General features: G+C 44.8%; 1 protein-coding gene across 2 annotated transcripts in view; it reads left to right on the top strand.

The window, feature by feature from the left end:
* Positions 1 to 27086, top strand: part of CLPB (caseinolytic mitochondrial matrix peptidase chaperone subunit B) — a 138702-nt gene that overhangs the window by 6928 nt on the left and 104688 nt on the right. For both annotated transcript variants that reach the window (XM_045818021.1, XM_045818020.1), the window contains exon 3: positions 21317 to 21403. In XM_045818021.1, coding sequence (XP_045673977.1) covers positions 21317 to 21403 — 87 coding nt within the window. The remainder of the gene's footprint in view (positions 1 to 21316; positions 21404 to 27086) is intronic.

Raw genomic sequence — 27086 nt, 5'->3', positions numbered from 1 at the left:
TTATTTTCATTGGTTGTATCAGGGGGAGGCCGCGTCCCTTCCTTTTTCCTTCCTCATTCTTCCTTTCTCCTTATGTGGCAACTATTTTCTTCCTTCTCCACAGGGCACTTAAACCTTGTTAGTGCATTCAGCTCTCCAGGAGTGAACATCAGTCCTGGATCCCCTGTCTCACCAGTCAGCAACATGAGCAGGTGGCCCTGCTTCTGGGCTCAGCCCAAACCTGAGCCTGAGCTTCTAGACTCGAGACTCATTCACCCGAAACCAGGGCACAGCATAGACTGAAGGCACATCTGTCTAGCTCAGCCTGAGCCATACAAGGAGCTGTCAGGGCTGGGGAAAGTGAGGGCCCCATTCTCCCTGTCCTGAAGGAGATCACATTTCCTTCAGAACAAGCTTGGGTGAAAGACAACACCGATTTCCCTTCTGCCAGCCAGGAGCTGAGCCTCTCTGCTAAGTGCTTAAGTCAGTTTGTCACAACACCCAAACATTTTCTAATGAAGGAACCCTGGTGGTGTAGAACCTGGACTTCAGACTGCCTGCCTGTTCTCTCCAGGCTTCATTTGTTCATTTGACAAAAATTCACTGAGCACCTGTCGTGCTGGGTCACAGGCTTGGCACTGGGGGCACCTGACCAGGCATGACCTCCGCCCTCAATGAAGGCGACTGGGAAAGACTGTAACAACAAGTGTGGTCAGTGTCGAGAGACAGGAGCCCACAACATGCTGCCCCTAACCAACCTGGGGTACCAGAGAAGGAATCCCAGAGGAAATGGCACCTAATTAGAGTCTTAAAATATCAGTAGGGCACAGCAAATAGAAGGGGAAGGCATTCCAGGCAAAGGCGACAGCCTAAGTGGTAGTACCGAGGCAAGAAACAGCCAAGGGTGTGTGATGGGGAGGGGAATCCAATACTGGCAGTTGCTCTGCCAGAGGGGGAATCTCTCGTTGCTCTGTGGAGAAAAGATTGATACAGAGCTGTGGTAGATGTGGGAAGACTGGCTGAGAGTGACTGGAGCCATCAGACTAGTGCATGATGGCAGATGGTGACTTGGATTGAGATGTCAGTAGCAGAGGTGGAGGAAGGAAGCTAGACAGGACTTAGCGATGTGTAGAACTCTGTCAGGGCCTGCTGCATAGTAGGTACTCAATAAATGAATGTTGACTGCTTGAGTAGAATTGGATATGATTGATTAGGGAGAAGAGGTATTAAAAATGAATTTCAGTTTTCTGGCTTGATCAGCTGCCTCAGTGCTGTTGCCATTCACTGAAATGAAGATGCTGGAAGACTGGGTTGAGAGAAGATTCTGAGTTCAGTTTTGAACATTCTGAATTTAGTATGCTGGTAAGATATTCAAGTGGAAATGTCAACTAGGAAGTTGAGTATGTGTCTTTTTGACTTGTCCCACTGTATGTACCATGCTGTCTTTCAAAATCTCCATCAGTTTAGAGATTGGTTTGATGACTTTAGAAACTAAAGGACTTCATACCAGCTCAAACTTGTTTACTAGATGCTTTTAGGAAAAAAGTCTGATTTGGTTTGTAGTTCAGGAAAAAAAAAAGATCTGGGCTTTGTTGAGGGCTACCCACATTTATTTTAGATTTGCATTCATGGCTTGGTTTGGTTCTTGTCCCCAGATGCCCAGCTTGGGGCTTGAAACACTTGCTGTCCACGTGCCAGGATTAAGGTATTCTCAGTGTGCTTAGCTACAGCACAGGTAAATGTTCTGCACATTGATCAAGGGATTTTATCTAATTAACAAAAACCCTGGCTAGTAAATACATTTGGCTGTCTTGGGGCCTCAGAGGGGCTGTCTGTTTATCAATTGGCATATCATTTTAGCTGAACGGGAAGATACTAATGATAGCACCAGAGCAACCAAAATACACAGCTCTCTCAACCAATAAATTGTTGCGCGTGGGTCACCGGCTAGCAGTGACCACGGCACACTGTGGATGGCTCGACAATACGCGAGAAAAAACACACATGCACAGAGACAAACCAGTTTCTGTGGGGAAGTAGGGACAGAATGGCCACCCCCCCAGTGGGGAGCGCGCTGATTTACCGTCCATACCTGCTTTTATTAGGCTCATTTTGCATAATAACTCAGGTAACATACAATACTCATTAGGGGAAGTAAGGAATATATAAAACAAAGAACTCTGCCGGTCTATTGAGTTGGGGGTCAAAGAGCTGTAAGGCTGAGGAACAAACTAGCTTCCTCTAAGACCCTCCTCATTCAACTAAGAGCATTCTTGGACAAAGAAGGTTTCACAGTAATTTACATGTTCTTTCTTAGGCCTGATCACCCCGGGAAATCCGCACTTCCCAGTACCGAGCTGTACTTCCCCGTCATTGTTTCAGGCTTAGGTGGAGCGCGGGAACTAAGGCCACCGAGAGATAAGGAGATTTTCTTCCGGACGCTGAGAACTCAGACTTTGTCAAAGCCGAGGAGTGAGGGTCCATCACCCCCTTTTGCTGCAGCCCCCCAAGTCCTTCTTTTGGGGGGCCTCCCAAAAGTGATCGTGCCTGGCTTGGGTTGTTCCCCCGTGGGGAATCTTACCCGTCTTTGGCTAACCGACCAAGCTTTTTGGGGTTCGGCAGCAGAAACAGCATTACTGCCAGGGAGATAAGCCTTTTTTCTCCTTGCCGGCTCACGGTTCCAAGGGCGTTCCCTTAGCTTTAGCCTAGGCGGGGGTCTCAGCTTCTAATACCAGTCAGGGCGGTTCCCAACAATAAATATGTAACTGTTCTTGTTGTTTGCAATAGATTGAAACAAAAGCTTTGTCTTAAATCAGCCATTTTAAGCTTTTTCATCTCATGGCACAGATAAACTAATTACTAAAATTCTTTAGCACACCAAAAAAATATATTTTTTGCCAATCTGACTGGAAAGAAATGTATAATTTTGATTCATCACACCAGATGGCTACAGTTGTGTTCTTGGCTATTTTTTTTATTTGACAAACTAAAGGAAAAGAGGTCAGTGTCCCTGACTGTATAGGCAGGTATTGCATGTTTTAAACATTCTTGAGGCACACTGGTTGAAAATCGCTGCCCTAGACCGAAGGTCAGGGCCTAACTGGAATCACTCTTATAATTTGATCCTTGTAGTGAGAGTTCTCTTAAAATCATGACACCGTTTTCTGATTGCTAGGGTGTAACCCACACAGCCTTTTTGAATGCTGAGATGCTAGAAGGCAGCATAATGTTACAGAAAGCATACAGGATTTTTAGGATTAGAAGTCCTGGATTCTACTTCTGACACAGTTACTAAATGACTCTATGATCCTTAATAAGTTATAGAAACTCCCTTTCTGAGTCTTAGTTTCCAATCTTGTTAATGGGGTTCCCACTGAGAACTTTGAAATACAGTTCCTAGCGTTAAGCTCTGCATGAAAACTGACTCTCTTTGGAAGGATTTGGCTCACACACTGAATCACCAGGGCTTGCCCCAGTGTCTGTCACCAGACAGACAGTTCTGTAGTGTGTCCCTGAGCCTTGCTCCTTTTCTGAGTTGTGCAACCTGTTGAGGCCCTGCTTGTTTGCTCCCTGGTAGCAGAAGGCAGTTGGGGAAAATGGGATTAGCAGCTTTTTCTGAACTTGATGGGTAGGTGAGCTGTGGAAGCAGCCAGTCAACTGCCTAGAAGCCCAGCAGAGTCAGGTGGTTCACCTAGTCCGAGAGCAATAAACAGCAGGGCCTACTGGGTACCTTGGGGAGAAGCATGTCTCTGAAGGGGAGCCCAGCCCTGGGATTGAGCCTGTAGTGGCCCTACTGCCTGTGGACTGTATGGCCTTGAGGTAGTGGTTCTTTAAGTTTTTCAAACATGAAGTATCTTTTTTTTTTAAAGATTTTATTCATTTATTTTTAGAGAGGGGGGAAGGGAGGGAGAAAGAGAGGGAGAGAAACATCAGTGTGTGGTTGCCTCTCATGCGCCCCCTACTGGGGACCTGGCCTGCAACCCAGGTGTGTGCCCTGACTGGGAATTGCAGTGGTGATCCTTTGGTTCGCAGGCTGGTACTCAATCCATTGAGCCACACCAGCCAGGGCAAATGTGAAGTGTCTTTGAGGATACCTATCAGACCACCCTCCCGGGATCTTGTGAGAGTTCCAGGCAGGGGAATTCTTGTTGTCTGGAAAACTATTCTTCCTTTTGGTCATCGGTGTCACATCTTCCAAGAAGCCTTCCCTGAACCTCCAAGTACCCGCACCCTATACTTCCTCTGTGATAGCACTTACTACCTTCTCTTGGGATTTGATCATCTGTTTCCTTGTCTCTCTCTCTCTCTCTCTCTCTCATAATACTGTGAGTTTTGGGGGTGTCAAGTCATTGCTTTGTTCTTCACTATTTATGTAAATAGTTAAATACTAAATATTGGATAAGTATTTTGTAAATGGTAAGAGTTAGATGATTGTTGGTGGTTACTTACAGTTATAATAAATCTGTAATCAGAGAACTGACTTCCCTTTGAAAATATAATAAAAATGGAGTATTAGTTTAATCATTTATTCATTAAATAAATAGTGCCTACTAGGCGCTGGCATTGTGCTAGGCCCTAATGGATCAGTAGTAAGCCAAATATATGTACAGGCCCCTCCTCACGGAATTTAAAGCCTTGTAGGACATTACCTGTGCACATGTGAAATTACAGCTGCAAAGGGGCAGTAGGGAGAATTCCAAGTGTCTCACATAGATTTCCTCTGGTCAGGGAAGGCTCCCAGAGGGAGCCTGAGCTCTGCAGTAAACAAGGGGCAGTGAACCTAGGTGAAGAAGGTGAGAAGAGCTTTCCCAGAGAAGGAGCTGTTATCTACAGAGACCTTGTGGAAAGAGGAACCATGGCAAACACAAAGAACTGAAGGAGGGTCATGGGCCCCGCAGCCCAGAGGGCTGGTGCCAGGAGTCCAGAGAATAAGTAGACTTCGCAGGTCTTTAGAGGCCGTCGCGAGAAGCTCTATCTTTCTTCTAACAGCAGTGGTAGCTGAGTTGGAGGCGGAGAGGTTGGAAGGGGACTGATGTGATCAGCGAGAGAGACATTAGGAACCAGTCTGAGTGCCTACTTGCCTGTGTGTGCCAGGATCTTCTTGGGCACTGATCCAGCCACAAAGATGGTGTAGGCCGCAGGGCTGCAGTCCCTGGGGCCTCACAGCAGGGCAGCCGTCAGACTCCTGTCGCCCCACCACCCTTGCTGTGGCCCAGCTACTGCTGCTTGAAAATCCCAGTTCAGTCATGGCTGTAATGCAAATTCTATCAGTATGGCTGGAACCAGTTGGAGTTTTTCCCAAAGAATTTTCCTGGAAACTGAGGAACAGAGAGAGATCCAAGAATATTGAAAACAGTTGTCAGCTTAAGAAACATCCAAGCCTGTAAGAATTTTTATGCGTTTATTTAAGCCAAACTGACAACAGTTGCCGGGAAGCAAAATCTCAACGGATTGAGAAAATGCTCCAGAAATTCTCTGGAACATGGCAGCTTTACCACTTATTTTATACATCAGAATCAAAGGGGAAGATGTAAGGTGGTTACATGAAATTCATTGGTGACAGATTAGGGAGGCGGGAGAAAGCAAAGTGGGGAAACTTCTGGGATTGGATAAGAAGTAAAACGAATAGGCATGTACTTCTTTTACTTAGGCCAGTATAGAGTATAGGACAGTTAACACAATAACAGCAATAATGAGGGGCTCTCTGGTCACCTGCTATGGTGGGAAATTGTGCCCTGAGGGGTCTGGAAAAAGGAAATTACCCTGACATTTAAGGCAATAGACAGGCTCAGTTAAGGTAAAGATCCACCTTTGTTAAGAAAGATGTCTGCCTAGGACCTGACTACCCACTGTGACTCACTTTTAGCTAGAAAGTTTTAATTTCAGACCATTCTATGTGGTTACTTTTGGTCTCTTGAGTTTTTAAGGTCCCTGTGCAGGCCTCCCCTGAGCGTGTCAGGTTTAGTATGTGGCCCCTTTCTCATCCACACTTTAGCTGCTCACCTCACAGTTCCTGCCTGTTCCTGTCCTGTTCGAAAAGCCTTCTCAGAAAATCTCACGTTTGAACTTTGGAACTTGTCTGCATCCTGCTTTCTTCCCTCTCCTCCTTTCTGAGCAGGGTTTCCAGGTCCAGCGTCCTCCTAAAGTAGTAAGTGGTTCTTTCCTTGTGACTCTGTCAGCAGGTCTGCCCAAGAGGCTCGTGTATCACTGGCAGGAGTCCTGCCCGTAAGGACATTGGAGTCTGAGAAAACAAGGTGTGAATCCCAGCTGTGCCATTTGCTCTCTGCAACCTTGGGAAAGTTGCCCACGCTCTTTAGCCGTAGAGTCTTTATCTGCAAAGTGGGATGTTGGTTGACATATTTTACTATGTTGCTGTGAGTATTAAGTGAAAAAAGTAAATGAGAAAATATTTGTTATTAAAATATTGCTTTATATTTTATAATATATATAAATATATAAAACAATATATTTAAAACAAAAAGTATGTTATTGAGGAAATATGCCATAAACATTAAATAAAATTCTTAATATATGTGAGTTCTTTAAAAAAAATAAAACTAAGCATAATAGTGAAAAATTACTTAGTGCTGTACCTAGCACATACGAAATGCTTAGTACATTGTAGGTATTATTATTGAGAGCTGTTAATTACACAAGGCTCAGGCCCACTAATTACCAAAATAAATTAAGGTAATAGAATTTTCTGAATATTCAAATTTTACCGTCCACATTTTCCTTGAACTCTTATTGTGGGCATTCAGAGATTCTCCAGATTGATGAACTACAAGGTAAGTGTATACTAAAGTAAAGCAAAAAATACACAGCCTATTATGCTTAGTTTTATTATTTTTTTAAAGAACTCATATATTAAGAATTTTATTTAATGTTTATAGCATATTTCTTTAATAACAATTTTTGTTTTAATATATTTTATATATTTTTATATATGCATATTATAAAATATAAAACATTTTAGTAACTTAAATATTGCTATTAGTGGCTGATATTTATTGAATGCCACCTTATGTGAGGCTTTGGTCACTAAATTCTCACAACTGTGCAGGTAATGTAGCCCCATTTCACAGATGATGGAGTAGAAATTCTGTTAGTGTAAGTGATTTGCCCACTTGGAAGTGGCCCACCACTTCTTTTTACAGATGAGAAGGCTGTGAGGCCGGAAACACAGAGAGGCTTTCCTGGGTCTCAGTTTCCTCTCAACTCTCCTCCAGGCTCAGGGAGATGTTTTCTAGCAAAGGGGGAACCCTTTCTGTCTGCCTTACTGGGAGTCCACAAGGTTCCTGAAGACAAACTGTCAAATGCAGACCCCTTCTCTGTCCTCCTCCATCTCTCCTCTTCGCTGACACCCCTGCTCCCACACTCACCAGCCAAGCCTGGCCTTCCCCTCCTTCCCAAGAACCCCCCTTCCTGTCAGACTTGGCTTCCTACTGCCCAGACTTACAGCTTACTAAGTCATTCCTGCCCTTCGGCCTTTCTAGTGCTTCCCGCTCCACCCCTGTCCTTCTTCTCTGTCTAGATCCTGTTCGTGCTTGATTGCCCTTCCTTTTCCAGAAAGCTCATCCTTCCTAGGAGTAATAGCTATATTAAATACCCACTCTATGAGAGGCATGATAGTAGATACTGTGTTATCTTTATTGCTTCCTACAGTATTGCAAAGCAGATTGTACTATGTCCATTTTTTAGATGAGACAACTTGAGGCTCAGACAAATTTAGTACTTACTTCCTCACAGCTAGTAAGAGAAGAGCTGTAATTTAAACCAAGGCCCACATGACCCCAAAGTATGTGCTTTTTCTCACTACAGTTCACTGCTTATTCTAGGCCATGTTGATAGTTCTTACCAAAATTCCCACAGCCTTAAAGTCAGAGCTACATAGTATTGTGTTTAATTTTCACCTCCTTGCTTTTCCCTTCGCTTGCTTCATGTCTGTATCTCCTCACCTAGGCTGTGCTATCACAGCAGGGTGAATGGCACCTCCTCCTGCCTCCACCATAGCTAGTCTCACAAGGCTGAGTGGATTGGATACTCAGAAGGCACATAGTTGGAATAGAGTCTGGCTGGTTGATTGTTTTGTCGGTTGAATGAAACCCTATTTATTCTCCAGAGGCTACCCAGCAGGAGGGTACAGCAGCTGGGCAGGCTGACTGGTCTCAAGTATCCTCCATTCATGTGGATGGGAGGCCCAGGAAGGCTGCATAGAATCCTCTCTGAGGCTGATCTGAGGCTTCCATCTTAATGCCTTTTGTTTGGGGGGATAGCACCCAGGCCTCCTGGGAAGTCTGTGTGTTTGACCAGCCTTTGCAGATGGACAGTGAGCAGGAACAGGATATGAAACACAGAGGGAGGCCCCTGGAATTCCCAGGGGTTCAGAGTCCAGCAGGCAGGGCAGGACCCACTGGGGCTCAGTCATAGCCCCAGCCCCCAAGTATGGGTCAGACAGGATCTGAGGCATTTTTGTCTCTGACCTTACTTCCTCTCCAGTGTTCAAGTCCCCTCTTTAGATTCTCTCATGGGCAGCATCCTACCCTCAGTTGGGTGCCTCTAGGTGTAAGGTACTTTCTGCCTCCTGAAGAATAGGAATCTGATTGATCAAGCATTCATTCATTTGTTCATTCATTCTTTCTTTTTCTTTTTGAGGATACTTTATGTACCATAAAATTCACTCTTTTAAAATATACAGTCCAGTTTTTAGTTTTTTACAAGATCATGCAACTACTGCCACTAACTCTAGAACATTTTCATCACTCCCGTCCCCACCCCCCGCCAGCCAAATACCCAGTCCCATTAGCAGACCCCTGACAGTCACTGCTGTGAAAATGTAAAATGGTGTGGCCACGTTGGAAAATAGTCTGGCAGTTCCCCAGAATGTTAAACATAGAGTACCACAGGACCCAGTAGTTACACTCCTAGGCTCTCTGCCCAAAGGATATAGAAACATACATTTACACAAAAACCTGTACGTGAATGTTCATAGGAACACAGGAAATTCCCTCATTTCCCCCTCCCCAGACCCTGGCAACAACTAAGCAACTTTCTGTATCTGGATTTGCCTATCTGAATGTTTCATATAAATGGAATCATCCGATATGTGACCTTCTGTGTCAGGCTTTCACTTAGCATGACGTTTACAAGATTGATGATGTTGCAGTAGGATCAGTTCCTCGTTCCTTTGTATGGCCGATAACATTCTTTGTATAGATACACCACATATTATTTATAGTACACTCATCAATTGATGGACCTTTGTGTTTTTACTTTTTGGCCATTATTAGTAATACTGCTGTGAACATTCCTATGTCCTATGAACATTTATGTACAGGTTTTTGTGTGAATGTATGTTTCTATATGTCTTGAAAAGATACCTAGAGATATACCTAAGAGTGGAACTGCTCAGTCCTATAGTAACTCTATGTTTAACATTTTGAGGAATTGCCAGACTATTTTCAAAAGTGGCTACACCATTTTATATTCCCACAGCACTGGATGTGAGGGGTCTGATTTCTCCACTTCTTGCCAACATTTGTTATTGTCAGTCTTTTTTATTATAGCCATCCTAGTATATGTGAAGTGGTATCTCATTGTGGTTTAGATTTGCATTTTCCTGATGGCTAATGGTCATCATGGCTATATGGTCTCATGATCACCTTTTTGTATGCTTATTGGCCACTTGTCTATTTTCTGTGGCATTTATCTATCCTTATGGCCCATTATGAGAAATATGCCCCAGTCGGCATTGAGGAGAGCCATGTATCATGGTGACCTTTGCCTTTCAAGGAACTTGCTGTCTAGTAAGAAAATTATAATTAATGCATATGAAAAACCAGGTTTCGCCCTGACCAGCATGGCTCACTTGGATATTGTCCCGCAAAGCAAAAGGTTGCCAGTTTGATTCCTAGTCAGGGCACGTCCCACGTTTGAGAGGCAACCAATCAATGTTTCTCTCCCTCTCTTTCTCCTTCCTTTCCTCTATCTAAAAATAAGTAAAATTTTTCAAAAAAAGAAAAGTTAAGGTTTCATTGACAAGGTGGTATTTAGTCTGAGCCTGGAGATAGATGATACAATATTTGGATTCAAGGAGCTTGGTGGAAAGACATTCTGGGCAATTGGAGTAATAGAATCAAAGGCACTTTGTAATTAGAAAAATATTTAATGTTGTGATGAATTTTGAATACAGGGTGGGGCAAAAGTAGGTTTACAGTTCATGTGGAAAGTAACAATAATTAATAAATAATAATACAAGAATAAACTGTTTTGTATACTCAAAACTGCAGGCCTACTTTCACCCCTCCCTGTGGCACCTGGCACAGTATTTGGCATGTGGTGGGCTACTGTGACGTAGTCAGTTCCCTCTCCACTTCCTCTTTGGTCCCCACTAGGTCCTTTAGGACCACACTGCTCCCTTTTCTTGTTCCAGACCTTTAAATATCAGGAGACAGAGCTCCAAGTCAAATAAGCCTTGGTAACCTAAATTGTGGTTTCAAGTCTTTTCCCCTTCCTGGTCATTTTCTGATGAAATGGTCACAAAGTTTTTGGTGCCCCTTGTGAATTACAGTGTGGCATAACCATTATTGTGAGGAGCAGGGCTGTGATCCCCTTTGTTAGAGATTTTGTGATTCCATTAATGTGGCCTGAGCTTGCATTAGCTTTCTTAGCAGCTGCATGATGTACTCCTGGATTATGTTAAGCTTGCAGTCAGCCCAGTTTACTGAGAACCAGGGCTTCCTGTACTTCTTTAACCTTTTGTTTGGATTTGTTTGCCAAGCTTGTTTTAACCTAAAGACAAGACCACTTTAAAGCATTGTATTGCCAGTGACTCTGAAAGTGGTGGGGGTACTATGGAGACCACCAAAAAGAAGAAAAAGAAGGGATGGATTGGGTCTTCCGCATCTTGAGTCTATGAGAAGAATGTCTCTTCATGGGGAAGGTTCTAGAAAGCAGAACTAATCAAAGAGTATCTCTGTTCCTCAGATAACCTCTTTTCCAGTTAATAATCTTCCTTCTTTATTATTTCCTGTCAGTTGGTTAGTTCCATCAGATACTAGTAGTATGCTAGCCTCAGGCTTACATAGGAAAGAAGGGAAGAAGAAGACAGGATGCATGCCCTGGACAGTAGTGTGGTTCAGTAGAGGGAGCATGGGCTCCCGTTCTAGACTGCCGTTTATTGGCCATGTAATCTTAGGCAAATCAGTTACCCTCTGAAAGACTCAGGCTTCTTCTCTAGTCACTGGATTAGATGAGTTCATACACGTCGAGTGCCTGATGCATAGTAAGCTACCCAAGAAATGTGAGCTTTTATGAGCTCCATCATTTAAGAGTTTTGTAAGACAGGAAGAGCCAAGCATATTGTATGGTCACTGACTCTACAAACAGCTCTCAGAGCAACTGTGATACTTAACACACTTATTTTGTGTACTTACTTGTCTCATTTCGCTACCCCTAGTTCAGACTGGGGACTCATTGTGGGCAAGGACCTTGTCCAATTAATCTCAGTAACCAACACAGAGTCTGGCTTTAATTGAGGCTACTTAACTTTTGTTACTGGAATGGACCTGAAGTGATGAAGGCCAAATCCTTGCCCAGGTATTGTGGTTGGCTTTGGCCAGTCCATTCTTTACTGAAAATCTGAGCGCCCATGGAGCTTGGCTCTGGTGGCTCACATGCCAATGCTATTTGAGAAGTTTGAGCCATCTCTGTCTCATTGCCATGGTGTGTCAAGCTTCCTGGCAACTAGCTAGCTGCCCAGCTGCCCAGCTACCCTGTACAGCAGCCTAGTGTCCTGCTGTGGAGCCAGTAGGTGGCGCCCATGGCCCTTTCCCTCACTTGGCTGCATGGATAAGATAGGCCCTTACTTCTTGTCGAGAAGGCAGCTGCTGACTGGGACCTAGCATATAGCCCTGGGCAGAGGTACCCAGATGAGGGTGCTCTGGACCATCCCCTCCCCTTTCTGGCCTTATATTTTTGCCTTTCGTGTTTTATTGAATCTCAGCCATGGCACACACTGCTTGGGGAAGCAGAGATATTTCCCATAGAGGATCCCAGGATCATTAGGGGAATCTGCTTCTGGCCACCCGTTCTGACACAGCTCAGGTCTCTGACTCCAGGAAGTTGTCCCTGTGGTTCAGTTGCTGTCACCTACACTCATGTAGCACTTTCCTCCAGGTGCCTTACTTGTATTTTAGCTACTTGCCAGGTATGTAGCTGTCCACTGAACACCTTGAAGTCAAGAGTACTACGAAATTAATCGAAGTGTCCTCAGTAGCCTGATCAGAGTATTATAATAACCAGTCTCATGAAAAGTTTGTGGAATGAATGGATGAATAATAGAAAGTAGTTCCTCAAAAAATTGCTATCCAAATTGAAGGACATTCTACAAACAAACCAACCTTATTCTGCAAAAATATCAATATTATGAAAATCAAAGAAGGGCTGAGAAATTACTTTCAATGAAAAGAAACAGAAGACACGTGGAATGCTTTATTCTAATATTGATCCTGGCCTATATCTGGACCATGGGGCGGGGAAGATCGCTGTGAAGGATCTTATCAGGATAATTGAAAAAATTGAATATGGGCTGTATATCAGATAAAAGTATTTTAATGTTAAGTGTTCTGAATTTGGTCATTATTGGTTAGTGGTTATACAAGAGAACGTCCTCACACTAGGAAATATGTGCTGAAGTATTCGGAAGTAAAGGCCATAGAGTCTGAAACTAACTCTCATGGGAGTAGTAAGCTCATGAGGCGAAATGTAATGAGAATCTGAGTGAAGGATATATGAGGGGGTTTGTGTGTGTGTGCGCGTGCATGCTATTTTTGTAACTGTTCTGTATATTTGAAATCATTTTAAAATAAATTAAGGAAAATAATCTATATACTTTAGTGTGTGCCAAGTTCCTGCTAGAAACTGTAAGGGAGGTAGGCAAAGAATGGTTACCCCAGCATTGGACTGTACTCTGTTTCATTCAGCAGTGTTCATTGAGGTTCTGATAATAGCTCCTCCACTCTCTGCCTTTGAGCAAATAGAACAATAAGAACAATGGCAACTTACATTTGGAAAATGTAATTGCTTGCACATACATTATTTCCTTTGGTCATCTCAGCACCCTTGTTAGGTAGGTCTGGCAGGCTGATGTTAGGTGAGCGAGGTTCAGAGAACTTAGCATGACCTGCCCACAGTCACACAGCCTGGAAGACAGGTGTAGGCTCCTATTCAGATCAGCCTATTCCGAGCCTAAAAGTGCCTTTTTAAAAAAAGATTTTATTTATTTTTAGAGATGGGGAGGGAGGAAAAAAGTGAGGGAGAGAAACATCAGTGTGTGGTTGCCTCTCAGGCGCCCCCTGCCAGGTACCAGGCCCACAACCCAGGCATGTGCCCTGACTGGGAATCAGACTGGTGACCCTTCGGTTCACAGGCCGGTGCTCAGTCCACTGAGTCACACCAGCCAGGGCAGATGATGCTTTTTGAATCTCCTCTGTATCTGTATTTATAAAAGGAAGGATTGAATTGGATTGATGTCTACAGATCATTCTTCAGGTCCAGGAAATCTAAAGTGTACAGGCACATTATACAGTGTGCCTGCACTTGTAGGTGCTGCATAAATGCCTGTCCCTCTTCCCTCTCACTGCCCACCCACTTCCCTTTCGAGTAGCCAGGGCATGACAGTGCTGGGATAGGCCATCTCACTGGGAGTGAGAACTTCTGTAGAGCTTCCTAGAGGAAGGGTCTTGAAGGGTCGCAAAGGAGAGTGCTAAGTTCAAGTAGCAGATGAACAAGTTGCCTGAGAAGACTTGTCTGTGGAGTTAGAGCCCTGGGACCCTGCCTGAAGTTGCTGGCCCAGGCTGGGGTCTAAAGCAGCCTCTCCTCCTTTGCCCACCCCTCCCAATCCAAGCTGGCTGGGTAGATAAGGCACAGATGGAGGCTGTGTATGGATTCTAGCCCCAGGCGCCTTGCCTCTGCTCAGACAGCCTGGCCTGGTGCTGTTATTACTGTAAATAGGACCTTCTGCGAGGCTCCAGCCAGGGCCCTGTTGCCCCGATAGTGATCATGATTGAGTCTGCATGGCTCACTGCTTCCAGGCCTCTGATGCAGGTGGGACAGAGCTCCCTACCCGTCAGCCCCCTCCCCAGCTGCAGCTGAGGGCCAGTTCATGCTAAGGATCCGGCAATCAGTTGGAACAATGCACAATTGAAGTTCAGGGGCCGCTTGGTATTGATTGGTCATAAAATGAGGAAGAAGAAGAATCAAGTGGTAACTCTCCCTCTCCTGAGTAGGCGAGCTGGTTAGACAGAATACGTCAGAACTGCCCCCATTTCCCTGTGTGGGACTCTCTCCCTCCCTTCTACACACAGCAGACATGAGGAGCTGTCTTTTCTTTGGAAGTCTTGCCGATGCCCATGTCTGCTAGGGATCCACTTCTAAATTTTAGTGCTACACATATTTAGAATCCTAGGATTTTAGAATTGGTACGGACTTGAGAAATCATTTAATTCAGTTCCCTTATTTTACTGAAAAGTGAGGTTCAGAGAGTTATCCAGGATCACACAGTTAGTTACTGAGAGAGCTGTGACTGAAATACATGACCGCTAGCCCAAGTCTGTATCTGTGTCCTCAGCCCTGTGTCCTGCACCCATACCCACACCCACATATGCACAGGAGCCTAAGTACTTTGAAAAAGTCAGGCACGCGGATATAAAACAAGTAACTGTCAGCAGAAGACAGGCATATTGGTCAGAGATTTATGTAAGAAAGTACTATAGACATTCAGTGGTTCAGCCCCAGGGCCCTCTGATGGGTGAGCCTGTCTCTGTGCCAGCACCAGGGGTGCAGAGACAAAGCACGTCCTCAGTGTTAAAGGACCATGCTGCTGCCCGGGGAGTGAGACAAAGAAACTGTGACAACTGTTGGTACTGGTTGGCAGAGGCACTGTGGCAGCATCGGAGCTGTCTCAGGGAAGGCTTCTTGGAGATAAAAATGATATTTTATTTTTTCCTAAAAAAGGTTTTTTTTGGAGTAATAGTATGTTCATTGTTATAAAAAACAAAACTTCGGACAATACAGGAGCCTTTAGAGCAGGAAGTAGGGCTCCCTCATCCCCTCTCCCTTCTCCATCAGAGGTAATCACTGTTGCCTGTTTGGTCCATAGTCGTCAGAACTCTCTTGGATCCCTAGAGATTGGAGCAGCTTTGTTTCCCCCCTTGATTTGTTACTCTTTTGTGGAAATCCTCAACTCTTGGCCTAAGGAGCTCTTATTCTACTGAGGCCCTCACCTGGGAATTTGAGACCATTTATTTGTCAATCCACAGAAACGTTTGGGGACTTCCATTCCAAGTGCTATGTATACCTTTCATATATTCTATATCCTTAAAATGGGGTAGCACTAATTGGAAAATAAGAATGATAATAGCACAGGCTCTTCTATTTATACATTGCATTGTTGCATACCAAGTATTTTTACATGCTTTGTCTCATTCTCTCTTCATGACACCCCTGTGTGATATATGGGGTAGGGCTGGCAAGGTGTTCTCCATTTTTTAACAGATGTGGAAACAGGCTCAGAGAGCAGGAGTTGTCACTCTGATGAGGGGACAAAGTGAGGGTCAGAGGGGCTAAGCCATTCATTCACGGCTACCCACCCAGTATATGTCAGAGCCTGCATTTGAACTGAGGTCTCTCCTGTTAGTCTCCTGCCCCGTTCTACTGCTTGCAAGTTGTATAAGAGCTGGGATTCAACTCTGGACTTCTAGTGTGGTCTCCTTTCTATCTTCTATCCCAGGTCACCCCCAATTAGTGTCACCCACCACTGCCCTGCCAAGCAGGAGACCCAGTTCATTAGGGAAGGACCTTTCACAGTCAGTGAGCCCAGAAAGGCTTGCAGTGCCCACCCCCATTCCCAGCCCCTGGACACAGGCTGCTCTGCCCTGAGTGGCAACCTGCATTAAGCATTCCACTCATCATCTCAGGGATGATGGAATCCTAACCTTTTCGGAGACACCGTGCTCTGTCACAAGCATTGCTCTTTTTAAAAGAGATTAATTCACTTGCCGCATTTTGTCCATTGGTGAAAATCGCAGGGGAGAGCAAGGGTGGCTTTCTTAGGCCTCAGAGGCCCTTTCAGCCACTCTCAGCAGGCAGCCACCGGCCCAGCTGGCCCAGGACTTTGAAATGACTGCCTGCTGGGCATTCACTTGCAAAGCAACAAAATGAAATGGAGGAGACCCGGGTTTGTGAAATCCTAACTTTTGGGGCTGCTGTACACAGAGGGGAAGTGGGGGAAGGGGAAGGGTCCACCCAGCTCCTAAAGAGGAAAAGTTTGTAGTTGGGCTAACTTGTGCTGGCGTTTATTTTGTTCTGGTTCTTCCTTAATCTGCTGGGTGCCACCACTCCCGAGAAATTACACCGTGTCTGTCTCTTTTCATCCTTACAAACACCTTGCACCATGGGGGATTAATATCCTCCATTTCACAGCTAGCAAGTGAGAGCCAGAATCTGAACTCCAGCTTTGGGATTCCAGGGTCATTGCCTTTCCCATTACACCTCACCTCCAAGAGACTGCAAAAAATGATGCTCAGTAGGGAAGCTAGGCAGGGTTCAAGAGCTGGAGTCTCGCTGCCAAACACAGATTTGTCTCCTGGGAATGATCCTTCAGGTTTGTGGCGCCCTTCCCCTCAGATTACACTGTCACCCCCTAAAACCCTACTGGGCCTATGGAGAGACTGAAACTTAGAGATGATATGCCTTCTCTAGGGTTTAAGAGTAGGAGGTGGCAAAATTGGAACTAGAACCCAGGTCTCCTGACTCTGCCCTGTGCTCGTTCTACTCTATGAATTGAAAGGATTAGCAAGGTTGGAGAAGCCCTCTCCCCTAGCAGTCCCTCCTCTTTAAAGAAAGCCCTGCAATGTACAGGAAAGGGGACCCTAAAATGCTAACGTGCATATAACAAGTAGCTCAAGATTGTTGGTAATCAAAGACATGCAAATTAAAACAGTAGTGTGAGATCCTTTGCACTTAGACTTGCAGTGGTTAGGAGAGCTGGGTATTGCTAAGTGTTGGCTTGAGAGTGGTACACAGGGAAGTCCCCTGGTCCTCCTGGTGGAGGGCAGGTGGAGCAGCTGCCCTGGAGGGGATCTTGGCACTATTCGTCAAACCAGGTAATGTAAGTAGTATAACTGCGTCTCACTCTGAGTACATGGTCCAGGGAAATATTCACACAGGGCCAAAGGGCACACGTAAGAGGATGTTCTTCGAGCACTGCTCTTGTTGGTCAGGAGATGGAGAGCAGAGGGGGAAAGTTTGGTTGGAAGTGCCATGGAGAATTATGCAGCAGATTAAAAAGTGGAATTGTTGTATACTTAGCAGTATGAGTGTACTTTAAAGTACAATCATTTGGGGGGGGGGAGTAATAAACAAATATGTATATCTATAAAAACCTGGTTGGCTTAGGTCTTGGAAAGTAAGAACCTCTGTGTTGTCAGTAGCTAGCATGTGGCTGGACACGGAGTGTGTGAGTGCACATATGTGTTGAATAAATGAACAAAAGAGCCCCTGGAGCCAGCCTGGCTGAGTTACCCAGGTGGCCCTGTGTGGCCCTGTCTCAGAACCCCTGGGTATTGGCCAGCCTGCCATTACCAGCTTGAGACCAGAACACTGTTCCCTCAGAGGCACAGAAGTAGAGAAGGGTGGCAGGCAGCAGCCACCCTGCATTGATTACCTACTGTATGCCAGGCATTGGGCTGCAATCACTGTATATTAGAGGTTATCATCCCTATTTGATTGGTGAGAAAACTGAGTCCCATAGAGAATTGATTTGCGTAGGGTTACCCAGCTGGACCAGAATTTGAATTCAGGTCTGACCTTACACCAAAGCCCTTCATTCATCCTTTTTGTTACACTACACTCAACCCTCAGGGAGCAGGAGGGGGAGGCAACTCAATCTTCTTTCTTCCGCCCTATCTGTAGAGCAGTGCTGAAATTCTCTGTGCCCAGCCAGGCAGGGGAACACAGGTCACTGACCCAGTGAAAGCATTAGGGATTCTGGCTGCCCTAGCCGTGCCCTTTCCTAGCAGTGCCCTGCTTGCTTCTGTCTCTGCCCCAGCTCATCTCCTTAGGTCTGTGTGCTAGCAGTCTCCAGACTGGCCTCCTTGACCCCATTTCCTGCTCTCTCCCCTTTCATGTTCAGCCTGCTTAAGCTCTTAGGTTAATTTTGTAATTTCTTTTGCCCCAAAACCTTCACTGACAACCTCACTGCCTATGGTGTGAGTCTGAGGAGTGGCAAATAGGTTTCTTCTCTGCTGCCAGCTTCAGTTGATTGATGGTGGCTGATTGGAACCAGTGTTGAGGAGGAGGAACCAGTGTTGAGGATTCCGAGGCTCTTTCAATGGCTCCACAGGAAGGAACTGTGTGGAGAGATTTGTGATTTCTGACTTAGGTGCAGGAGTGCAGGACATTGGCACACATGCCAGGCATTTGTCAACTCTTTATATTGGGTTTGTAACCTAGGGTCCACTGTTAATTTCATGAGGACCTATGAACCCCTGGGTGTTGTATGTAAAAAACAAGACAAGACAAAACAAAATGGGGTGGGGTAGGAATGTGTGCTCCTGTGTACTTTTTTGGAGAGAGTCATCAGTTTTAAGATCATTACTCTTAAAGAAACACATGGCTCAAGAAAAGTTTACGCCCACTGTCTTGGCCTCCTAGCCCGGGTGTGAGGCCCTGTTGTAGGCCCTGCATACCTCAGCAGGTGTTCCTCTGCTGCAAACTGTCACCCGGATGGACCTGCCTGGTCTCTGAACATACCTTCCCATTGCTTCCCTGCTTCTGAGGAGTATCCTGCTCCTTTTGTCTTCACTGCCTTACATTTTCTCCCTTGTCTCTAAACTGTTCCCCTTCTTCGAGACACAGTTCAAGCCTTTCCCTTCACAAACCTCTTTGATTTTGGTCCTGATATTCCTGTCTTCTGGGTGAGGATCAGAGAAGTGAGACCATCTGTCTGAATCACACTTAGGGTCAGGAATCCAGTCTCTTAGCTCTCAGAACCCTGTGCTTCCCACAGCACCAGTTGGCCTGCGAACAAGGGAAGGTGTGTAAATGAGGGAGGAGATTTTGTGCAAAAAGTGATTTTTTTTTTTGGTCTCAGAAAATTCATCATCAGGTTTTTTTTAGTCTCTTTAACATTCTTGGCCATACAGAATTGTTCCTCCATACAAGAAGTGTACATGGTAAGAGGCCCAGAAGAAATCCTCCAGAATAGACACGAGAGATGAGGGTTTTCCAGCCTCCACTCCTGGCACTCTCCTCTTACATTTTGTGCCCCAGTCATGCCAAACCTCTTGCAGGTGCTCACATAACCCATGCTGTCTTCTCTGGGAGAGAGGCTTCACCTCTGCCTGGAACACCCCTGCCCCTCCCTCGCACCCTTTTCTTCTGACTAGCTCTCTGTTGTCACCTTCTCAGAGAGACCTCTGGGTCACTAAGACTGGGTTAGGTTCCCTCGGTGTGCACTCATCCGAGTACAGGTGTGCGCTTGTTGGCTGTCTCCCCCTCAGGCTTTGGGTCTTTTCACCCTCCCAAACCTCAGTCACCTGCTTACTTATTAAACAGCGCAGAGGTTTTATTTGGCTTGGTCCAGAGGAGCATTTACTACGTAAGAATGGCACCAGGACTCATCCCCAAGCTCTGGGCTTTCTGCCGGTGCCCTTTCATCTAGAACCCACTGAAGACTAGATACCCTCCCAGTTCCCCCAAATACCCCCCGCTCCCACCATTCCTCATAAGCAGACCTCCTTTGTTCAGACAGATGGCTTCACTTCTGTCTGAATAATCACTCTTGACTTTCAGTCTCCTCCTTTCTTGGCCTTCTATAGCATTTCTGGTGGGAAGCCAAACACCACAGGCTTTGGTTCCTACTCTCCTCAGTCCTTCCCCACAACCAAATTATATACTTTGCTAGGGTAGACCCCATGCGTTCTCCTCACCCCCATCCTAGGATCTAGCCCAGGACCCAGACATATTGTGGAGTTACTGAAGTCAGTGTAGTCTTTTGTCTTCCATGTGACATGGAACCACGTTTAGCCTCAGGGAAGGATGACAAGGTGAGAAGGATTCAGGCTGTAGAGCCGTTACCCACCTGGGTTCCAGTCACTGAGTTGCCTCTTTACTAGTTTGTGACCTTCAGCACGTCATTTCACCTCGCTGAGCCTGTTACCTCATCTGTGAAAAGAAGTATCAGCTCCTTTAGCCTGTACGAAGAGTAAATGAGAGCATGTATATGAAGTTCTGAGGGCAGTTTCCACTTGTAGTAGGTACTGAGTAAGAATTCATTCTGTTTACTCCCCTTCTCTCTGTTCACCTCCACATTGTCGGGCCCTCTTCCCAGGACCCAGAATTCAGGCTTTCAGTGGTATACTTAAAACGCGGTCATTGTTCGTCTACCCAACAGCTACTACACCCCTATAGCGTGCTAGGTAGTGGCATATAGAGTCAAATAGGTTCATGTGGACTCTTGTAGAGACCCAATTTTGCATTTCTAACATTATTTCCATCTTTCCCTGTGTTCAAAGATTTCCAGTTTTCAAAGGGCCACCATGTGGATAAACTTGAAGAGTGTGATCCTTTTATAGAGCAGGAACTACCTAGATAAGAAGTGTCCTTGGGCTCTGGCTGGTGTGCGTCAGTGGATTAAGTGCTAGCCAGCAAAATGAAGGGTCACCAGTTCGGTTCCTGGTTGAGGCACACATGCCTGGGTTATGGACCAGGTGTGAGAGGCAACCTAGCAATGTTTCTCTCCCACTCTTCCTCCCTCCCCTCCCCTCTCTCTGAAAATAGATAAATAAAAATCTTTTAAAAAAAGGAAAAAGAAAAAGCATCCCTGGGCATTTGGTGCTAAGAACAGGGAAATTCTAAGGGAGGAAGAGAGATCTGTGGACTGGGTAAATCAAGGAAGCCTTCTCAGGGAGACTCCTCAAGCCAGGATTGCATCCCATGGCACGAGAGTAGGCTTAGAACAGGGAGCAGAGGCGGGAGCACTCTGGACGGAGGGAGTAGGAGTGTCAGGGTAATCACGTAGGGGAGGCACATTTTTTCCTCACACAGCCAGGAGGATAAGAGCAAGGGGCAGACTGATTTAGGGTAAGGAGGGAGAGAAGTAGGGGAATCCTGGCGTTGGGGAGACTGGCCAGAGATGCTGGGATGGGTGTTTAGTTCTCAAAGGCCTTTACCTGTATCCAGGGTCATCCAGCCCCACAGTTTGTTGACTGTCTCATTTCTTCCACTCCTAGGTCTGTGATAAGCTGTACACTGAAAATATTCCTCTGTCTTCTAGGCTGTTGGCGGATGGTGCAGATGTCAATGCAAGGCACAGGCTTGGCTGGACAGCACTTATGGTGGCAGCCATCAGCCGAAACTACAGGTGAGAGATCTCCTTCCACACAGGGCTCCCTTAACCAGATCTCTTCAGATCGAATTCCTGAATCCTCTCCCACCCTTGCCGTCACCCTGCTGTCTTCTCCAGAAGCAGGGAGACAAACTCAGCCTAAGGTACTGGTCTATACCCAGTGCTGGGGAAAGTATAGGAGATGTGGAAAGGGATGTAGTTGTGGATCTCAGCTCCATCATTCATTGGCTTCATGACCTGGGCAATTTTTTTTTTCAAGATTTTATTTATTTATTTTTAGAGAGGGAAGGGAGGGAGAAAGCGAGGGAGAGGGAGAGAGAGAGAGGGAGAGGGAAAGAGAGAGAAACATCAGTGTGCAGTTGCTGGGGGCCGTGGCCTGCAACCCAGGCATGTGCCCTGACTGGGAATCGAACCTGTGACACTTTGGTTCACAGCCCGCGCTAAATCCACTGAGCTACACCAGCCAGGTCTGGGCTATTTCTTTGGAGGTCCTGATAGGAATAAGGAAAGGTGGGCACATTCCTGCTCTCCCAGTGGAGGCCCTGCTATTTTCCTACCTGCTTGCCCATTCCCTTAGGGTGTAGCTGTTGTGTAATGATCAAAGTAGTCGACTTTGTATAAGAGTTATTGCTAATTCTCACAAGCACCCACAACATATATGTTATTATTCTCATTTTGCAAGTGTGAAAACTGACAACCAATGAGATAAAGCATTTTGTCTAAGGTCTCACATATACAGAATTTAGGACCTGGTCTGGCTGCCTACAAAATTTGTGTGTTTTACTGCTGCTTTCCTCTGCTAGATCCCAAGCTAGTGCTGGATGCTATGATTGTGCAAAAGATTTGACTAAATAATAGCAAAAAGAAATGCATTCAAAGGAAACAGACTGGCCACTTTAGTAGTAGCCACTGAAATTGATAGCAGGATGTACCAGTTTAAATGTTCCCTTCAAGCAGATTTTCGAGGCTTTTATCTGCCAATCCTAGCCACCTTTGGAAGGATCATAAATGTGATAGACACCAACATACAGGGATTTTATAATATAGGGGTGGCACTGCCTCAGACTGCCTGAGGGACTTAGCTGTACTTGAGATAAGTCTCTCTTCTCTGCTCTTCTATCGTGAACTTGTTCTCAGCTCTCCATTTCCTTATTTGCCTCTTTAGCTTCTAGCACTTAGTTGTTTTTTGTTTGTTTGTTTGTTTGTTTATTGATTTTTCCAGAGAGAGAGAGGAAGGGAGAGAGAGAGAAAACAGAAAGAGAGAAACATCAATCTGTTGTTCTACCTATTTATGCATTCATTGGTTGCTTCTTGTATGTGCCCTGACCAGAGATCACACCTGCAACCTTGATGTATTGGGATGGCATTCTGACCAGCTGAGCTACCCAGCCAGGGGCAAGCACTCAGTCTTTGCAAGAAAAAATTGATGTAAATGGACTTTGTAGTTGAGAGACCTGGAGTCTAGTCCTGGTTCTGACCCTTAATTGAGTTTCAGAATTTTTTGGACACCATTTCTCCACCTGAAATTAGTTATCTGCAGACATTTGGTAAATATTTATTCTGAACCAGGCTCTGTGCTAAGCATTGGGGAATGAGAGACCTTGGAAGCTTGTGGCCTAATGTGGAAAAGAAAGGCAAGTAGAGAGAGTGTAGTGAAGTCAGCGATGTCAGAGCAGTGTAGACAGGATATTTTCAAAGCAGGGAGTTTAAGAGGACTGAATTTGGCAGCAGAGTGGATTCTCTCTATATGCTTGTGAGAATGAAATGAGATAATACATGTGCTACAGGTTACAAACGGTAAGTTATTCTCTGCTGCTCACGTTAGACCTCTCTGTGCTCAAGTGTACATGTTTATTCTACCACTGATAATCCACCCACCCCTACTTCTACCCTACCCACCCATCTCCTTCCCAGCTTACAGATGTCTCCATCTGTAAGAGGCAGACAGTGGTTGAGAAAAGGGGGTGGGGGAAGGTGCCCTTATGTGTAATGTATTTTCAGTATTGAGACAAGTGGAAATAACACTATACTTAAGAGTTCTGCCAATCAGTGAGTAGATAGCTTTCTGAATCTAATGAGTTGTTGGTTTAACTGATTGCCTGTCTTTATCCAGAGCCATTAGCAAATCAGTGATGCTTGTTGAGCAAAGTGAGAGTGTTGGCTTGTATTTATTTGCTTTGGTTCCTAGGACTAATTATTGGTGTATTAAGCACCCATTTTGTGTCCTTCTCTTTCTTTAGGTACCCAGGGAAAACAGACTTCTAATGAAAATAGCATACTCTCATGTTGGTGTATTTATTCACATCACAAATTGTGGGGGGCACCTACTGTTTGCCAGGCACTGTTCTTGACAAAGATCCCCACCCTCATAGATCTTATTTCTATACAGATGGTAGTCCCTGAGTAGAGAGAGGCAGAGACAGACAATAAACAAATATAGTAAACCACAGACCCTGGCTGGTGTGGCTCAGTGGATTGAGTGCCAGCCTACAAACCAAAGGGTTGTCGGTTCAATTTCTGGTCAGGACACATGCCTGGGTTGCAGGCCAGATCCCCAGTAGGGGAGCGTGCAAGAGGCAACAACACATTGATGTTTCTATCCCTTTCTTTCTCCTTCCCTTCCCCTCTCTCTCAAAATAAATAAAATCTTCAAAAAATATATAATAAACCACAAACTAAGTAAACTATATAATATATTTGAAGGTAAGACATACTGTGGGGAAGAAAAGGAAAAGTGAATCTGGTAGAAAGGAAATCTACGTAACATAAGAAGGTAAGGAGTGCTATAGAAAAAGGAAAAGTAGAATCTGGTAAAAGGGAATCTCAGGAGTACCTCAGTCAGGGTGAGCAGACCCATGGGTAGGGTGCCCTGGAAGCAATCCTGAAGAGTTACCGTGTCCATACCAGCACAGTCTGTCAGGAAGTTTCTCCTTATGAGAAGTGTGCTGCTTCTCATCGTTCACCAAACCCTCTGGTATCGTACTGGCCAGGCCTGAAATGCCACCACCTTTTAATTGGATTTGGATGAAGGGAAGGTAGAGGGATAGCACCGCTTAATTCAAGGCTGAAAGCAGAGAACCATCATCTCCCTTAGATGCTGGCAGTCAAAGATCAAAGGAGAGATCCTGAGAGTAGCCCCATCATTTCCCCCTCAACTGCCTTTGGTGAGCACTTGCTTAATGTGTTAGATCCCTGGGGACATAGAACAAAATAGTCTCTGTTCTTAAGGAGACTAACTTCATGTGAACTTTTATTTATGTATGTATTTATTATTTAATTTTGAAGAGTAAAGATAATACTGTTTTATTTAATTTTGAATAGGCAATATGATGCTATAGAACAAAAATTTTTAAAGTCTGTATGAGAGCCTAATTCATAATTTATGTCTTCCTTTTATTTCCAAAAAGAATTTGAGGTGACGTAAATTAAAATAAAAATATAAATGTACGCAGGAGAGTTAAAACTGGATCAAGATCAGAAATCATATTGGTAAAAGGGAAGATAATTATATCAGGATTGAACCAGAGATTTTCTTTTCCAAAAATAGGTTTATTGTTTTTGTAAAAATAATATAGAGAAGAAAGTAGCAGGGAACTGAATTCCCTCTATCTAGAGACCAATCCTTGTGTGTGTGTGTGTGTGTGTGTGTGTGTGTGTGTGTGTGTGTATAACTTCACATAAATGGGACCATGCTGCACTCACTGTAAATAAGGTAATTAGTAAATGAAGTATTAATTTAGATTGAAATTCCCAGTGAGCATGGCAAACAAGGGATACAGAGTTTCGTTTCTTCAGGAGAGGGGAACTTTGTTCTGACATTCTTTCTATTACCATTTCATATGTCCAGCAAACATTTTTCAAACTGTATTGTGTCAGGTGCTGATGCACCAGGTTATGAGGAAATGCAGATAATAATCATCACAGCCTTTGCCTTAAGAAGCTTACTTAAACTGCTGACATCAAGGACTTAAGTAATGTGATAACCATTGTCTTCAGTAGCCTTTCTGCCAAAGATTAACCAACATTCTACTAGGAAAATTCTTCCGCCAGCTCTAGTAACAGCTGGGGTGTAGTCTTGGCTTGAGGACCGGTTACAGGGGGCTGTTGCCCTCTCCACAGTGAGCCCTCCATAAGCCTTATGTCACAGGCACTTGTCTAGCCTGAGTCCGGGTGCCTCATTCTGTGCTGTGCTCTGACCCAGGCCAGCTAAAGGCTGAGGCACAGGGCCCCAGGATGATCACTGTGACTTGGCATAGCCTTCACTGGCTCGTGCAAATATACCCAGCCTTCAGCTAAATTCAATTAGTTTTTCTTCAAGAAGGGAAAGAAATCCAATTTTACCAAACATGGACAGACGGTGGAAGGCACTTTGATGTTACAACCTCTCAGTGATGCTTTACTTAGTCACAAGTTCATAAGCAAGAAGGCTTAATTACTTGGGAAAACACAGGATTAAAACTGGACACAATGGCTAAGTATCCGCTCTTGGGCAACTTGATTCGAACCCATGCACCCAGTTCGTGTGTGGTGCAAACTTTGATGTATGCTATGACAAGCCGAAAGTCATGACCCCCCTCAGGGAAGCTCCTTCATATGGCATTTGCAGGATATGTAGGCGGAGAGGCAGGGCCTGCCAGGCCCGTTTGCTCAACTTTGATGTCCAAGCGGCCACAGGCCCCACTGTTTGCTCTTTCACTGAGGGATGGATTTGGAGCCTCCTACCTTTCCCAGTGGACAATGGCCAGCAATGGAGTGTGACGACTGTTGACCATTCCAAGAGCCTGGCAGACCAGAACAGGGCTTTGGGAGGTGCAGAGTCTGGGGGGCCAAAAGCTGTTTATAGGACAACCATTTCTCCAGATGTAGCTTCCCTGAAAGCCTAGTGTTGGTTGGGTGCTTACAGCGGAGGTAAAAGTAGTCTCAGGAATTTTAGCAGGTACCAAATACTGCTTGGTCTTCTCTCTAGTCGCACTAAGGTGTTTGTAAATTGAAAATTTAAGTCTTTCATCAGTGGTTACCTTCATCAGTGTTTGTGTTGGGTATAGTGGTTTAAAAGAAAAACAGTATGATTTAGATCCTTATAATTTCTAATTCCTCAAAAACAAAAAAGCTGTCAAAACATATGTCTGATAAAGGAATAGTATCCAGAAGATCTAAAGAACTCTTATAAATCAATAAGGAGAGGACGAACAACTTAATTTTTTTTTTAATTTTATTTTTAGAGAAGGGAGGGAGATAGAGATAGAGAGAGAGAGAGAAACATCAATGTGCAGTTGCTGCGGGTTATGGCCTGCAACCCAGGCATGTACCCTGGCTGGGAATCAAACCTGCGACACTTTGGTTTGCAGCCCACGCTCAATCCACTGAGCTACGCCAGCCAGGGCTTTATTTTTAAAAAATGGGCAAAAGATTTGAGCAGATAACTACCAAAAAAGAGATGGATAGTAGATAAGCACATGAAAAGATACTCAGCAGTAGTCATTTATCAAAATGTAAATTAAAATCATAATGAGATACCACTTCATATCTATTAACTACAATGGCTACAATTTAGAAAAACTGATAATACAAAGTGCTGACAGAATTACAGAATAATTGTTGTCATTGCTATAGGGGTGCATGTTGGTATAGTTACTTTGGAAAATACTTTGACAGCTTCTTATAAAGGTAAAACATATTTACCCAATAATACCAACTC

The sequence above is a fragment of the Phyllostomus hastatus genome, unplaced genomic scaffold (assembly GCF_019186645.2).
Source record: "Phyllostomus hastatus isolate PE091 unplaced genomic scaffold, TTU_PhHast_1.1 phas_scaffold_317, whole genome shotgun sequence".
Taxonomy (NCBI): domain Eukaryota; kingdom Metazoa; phylum Chordata; class Mammalia; order Chiroptera; family Phyllostomidae; genus Phyllostomus; species Phyllostomus hastatus.
The sequence above is the reverse complement of the archived record's forward strand: the minus strand, read 5'-3'. Positions and strand labels throughout refer to the sequence as shown.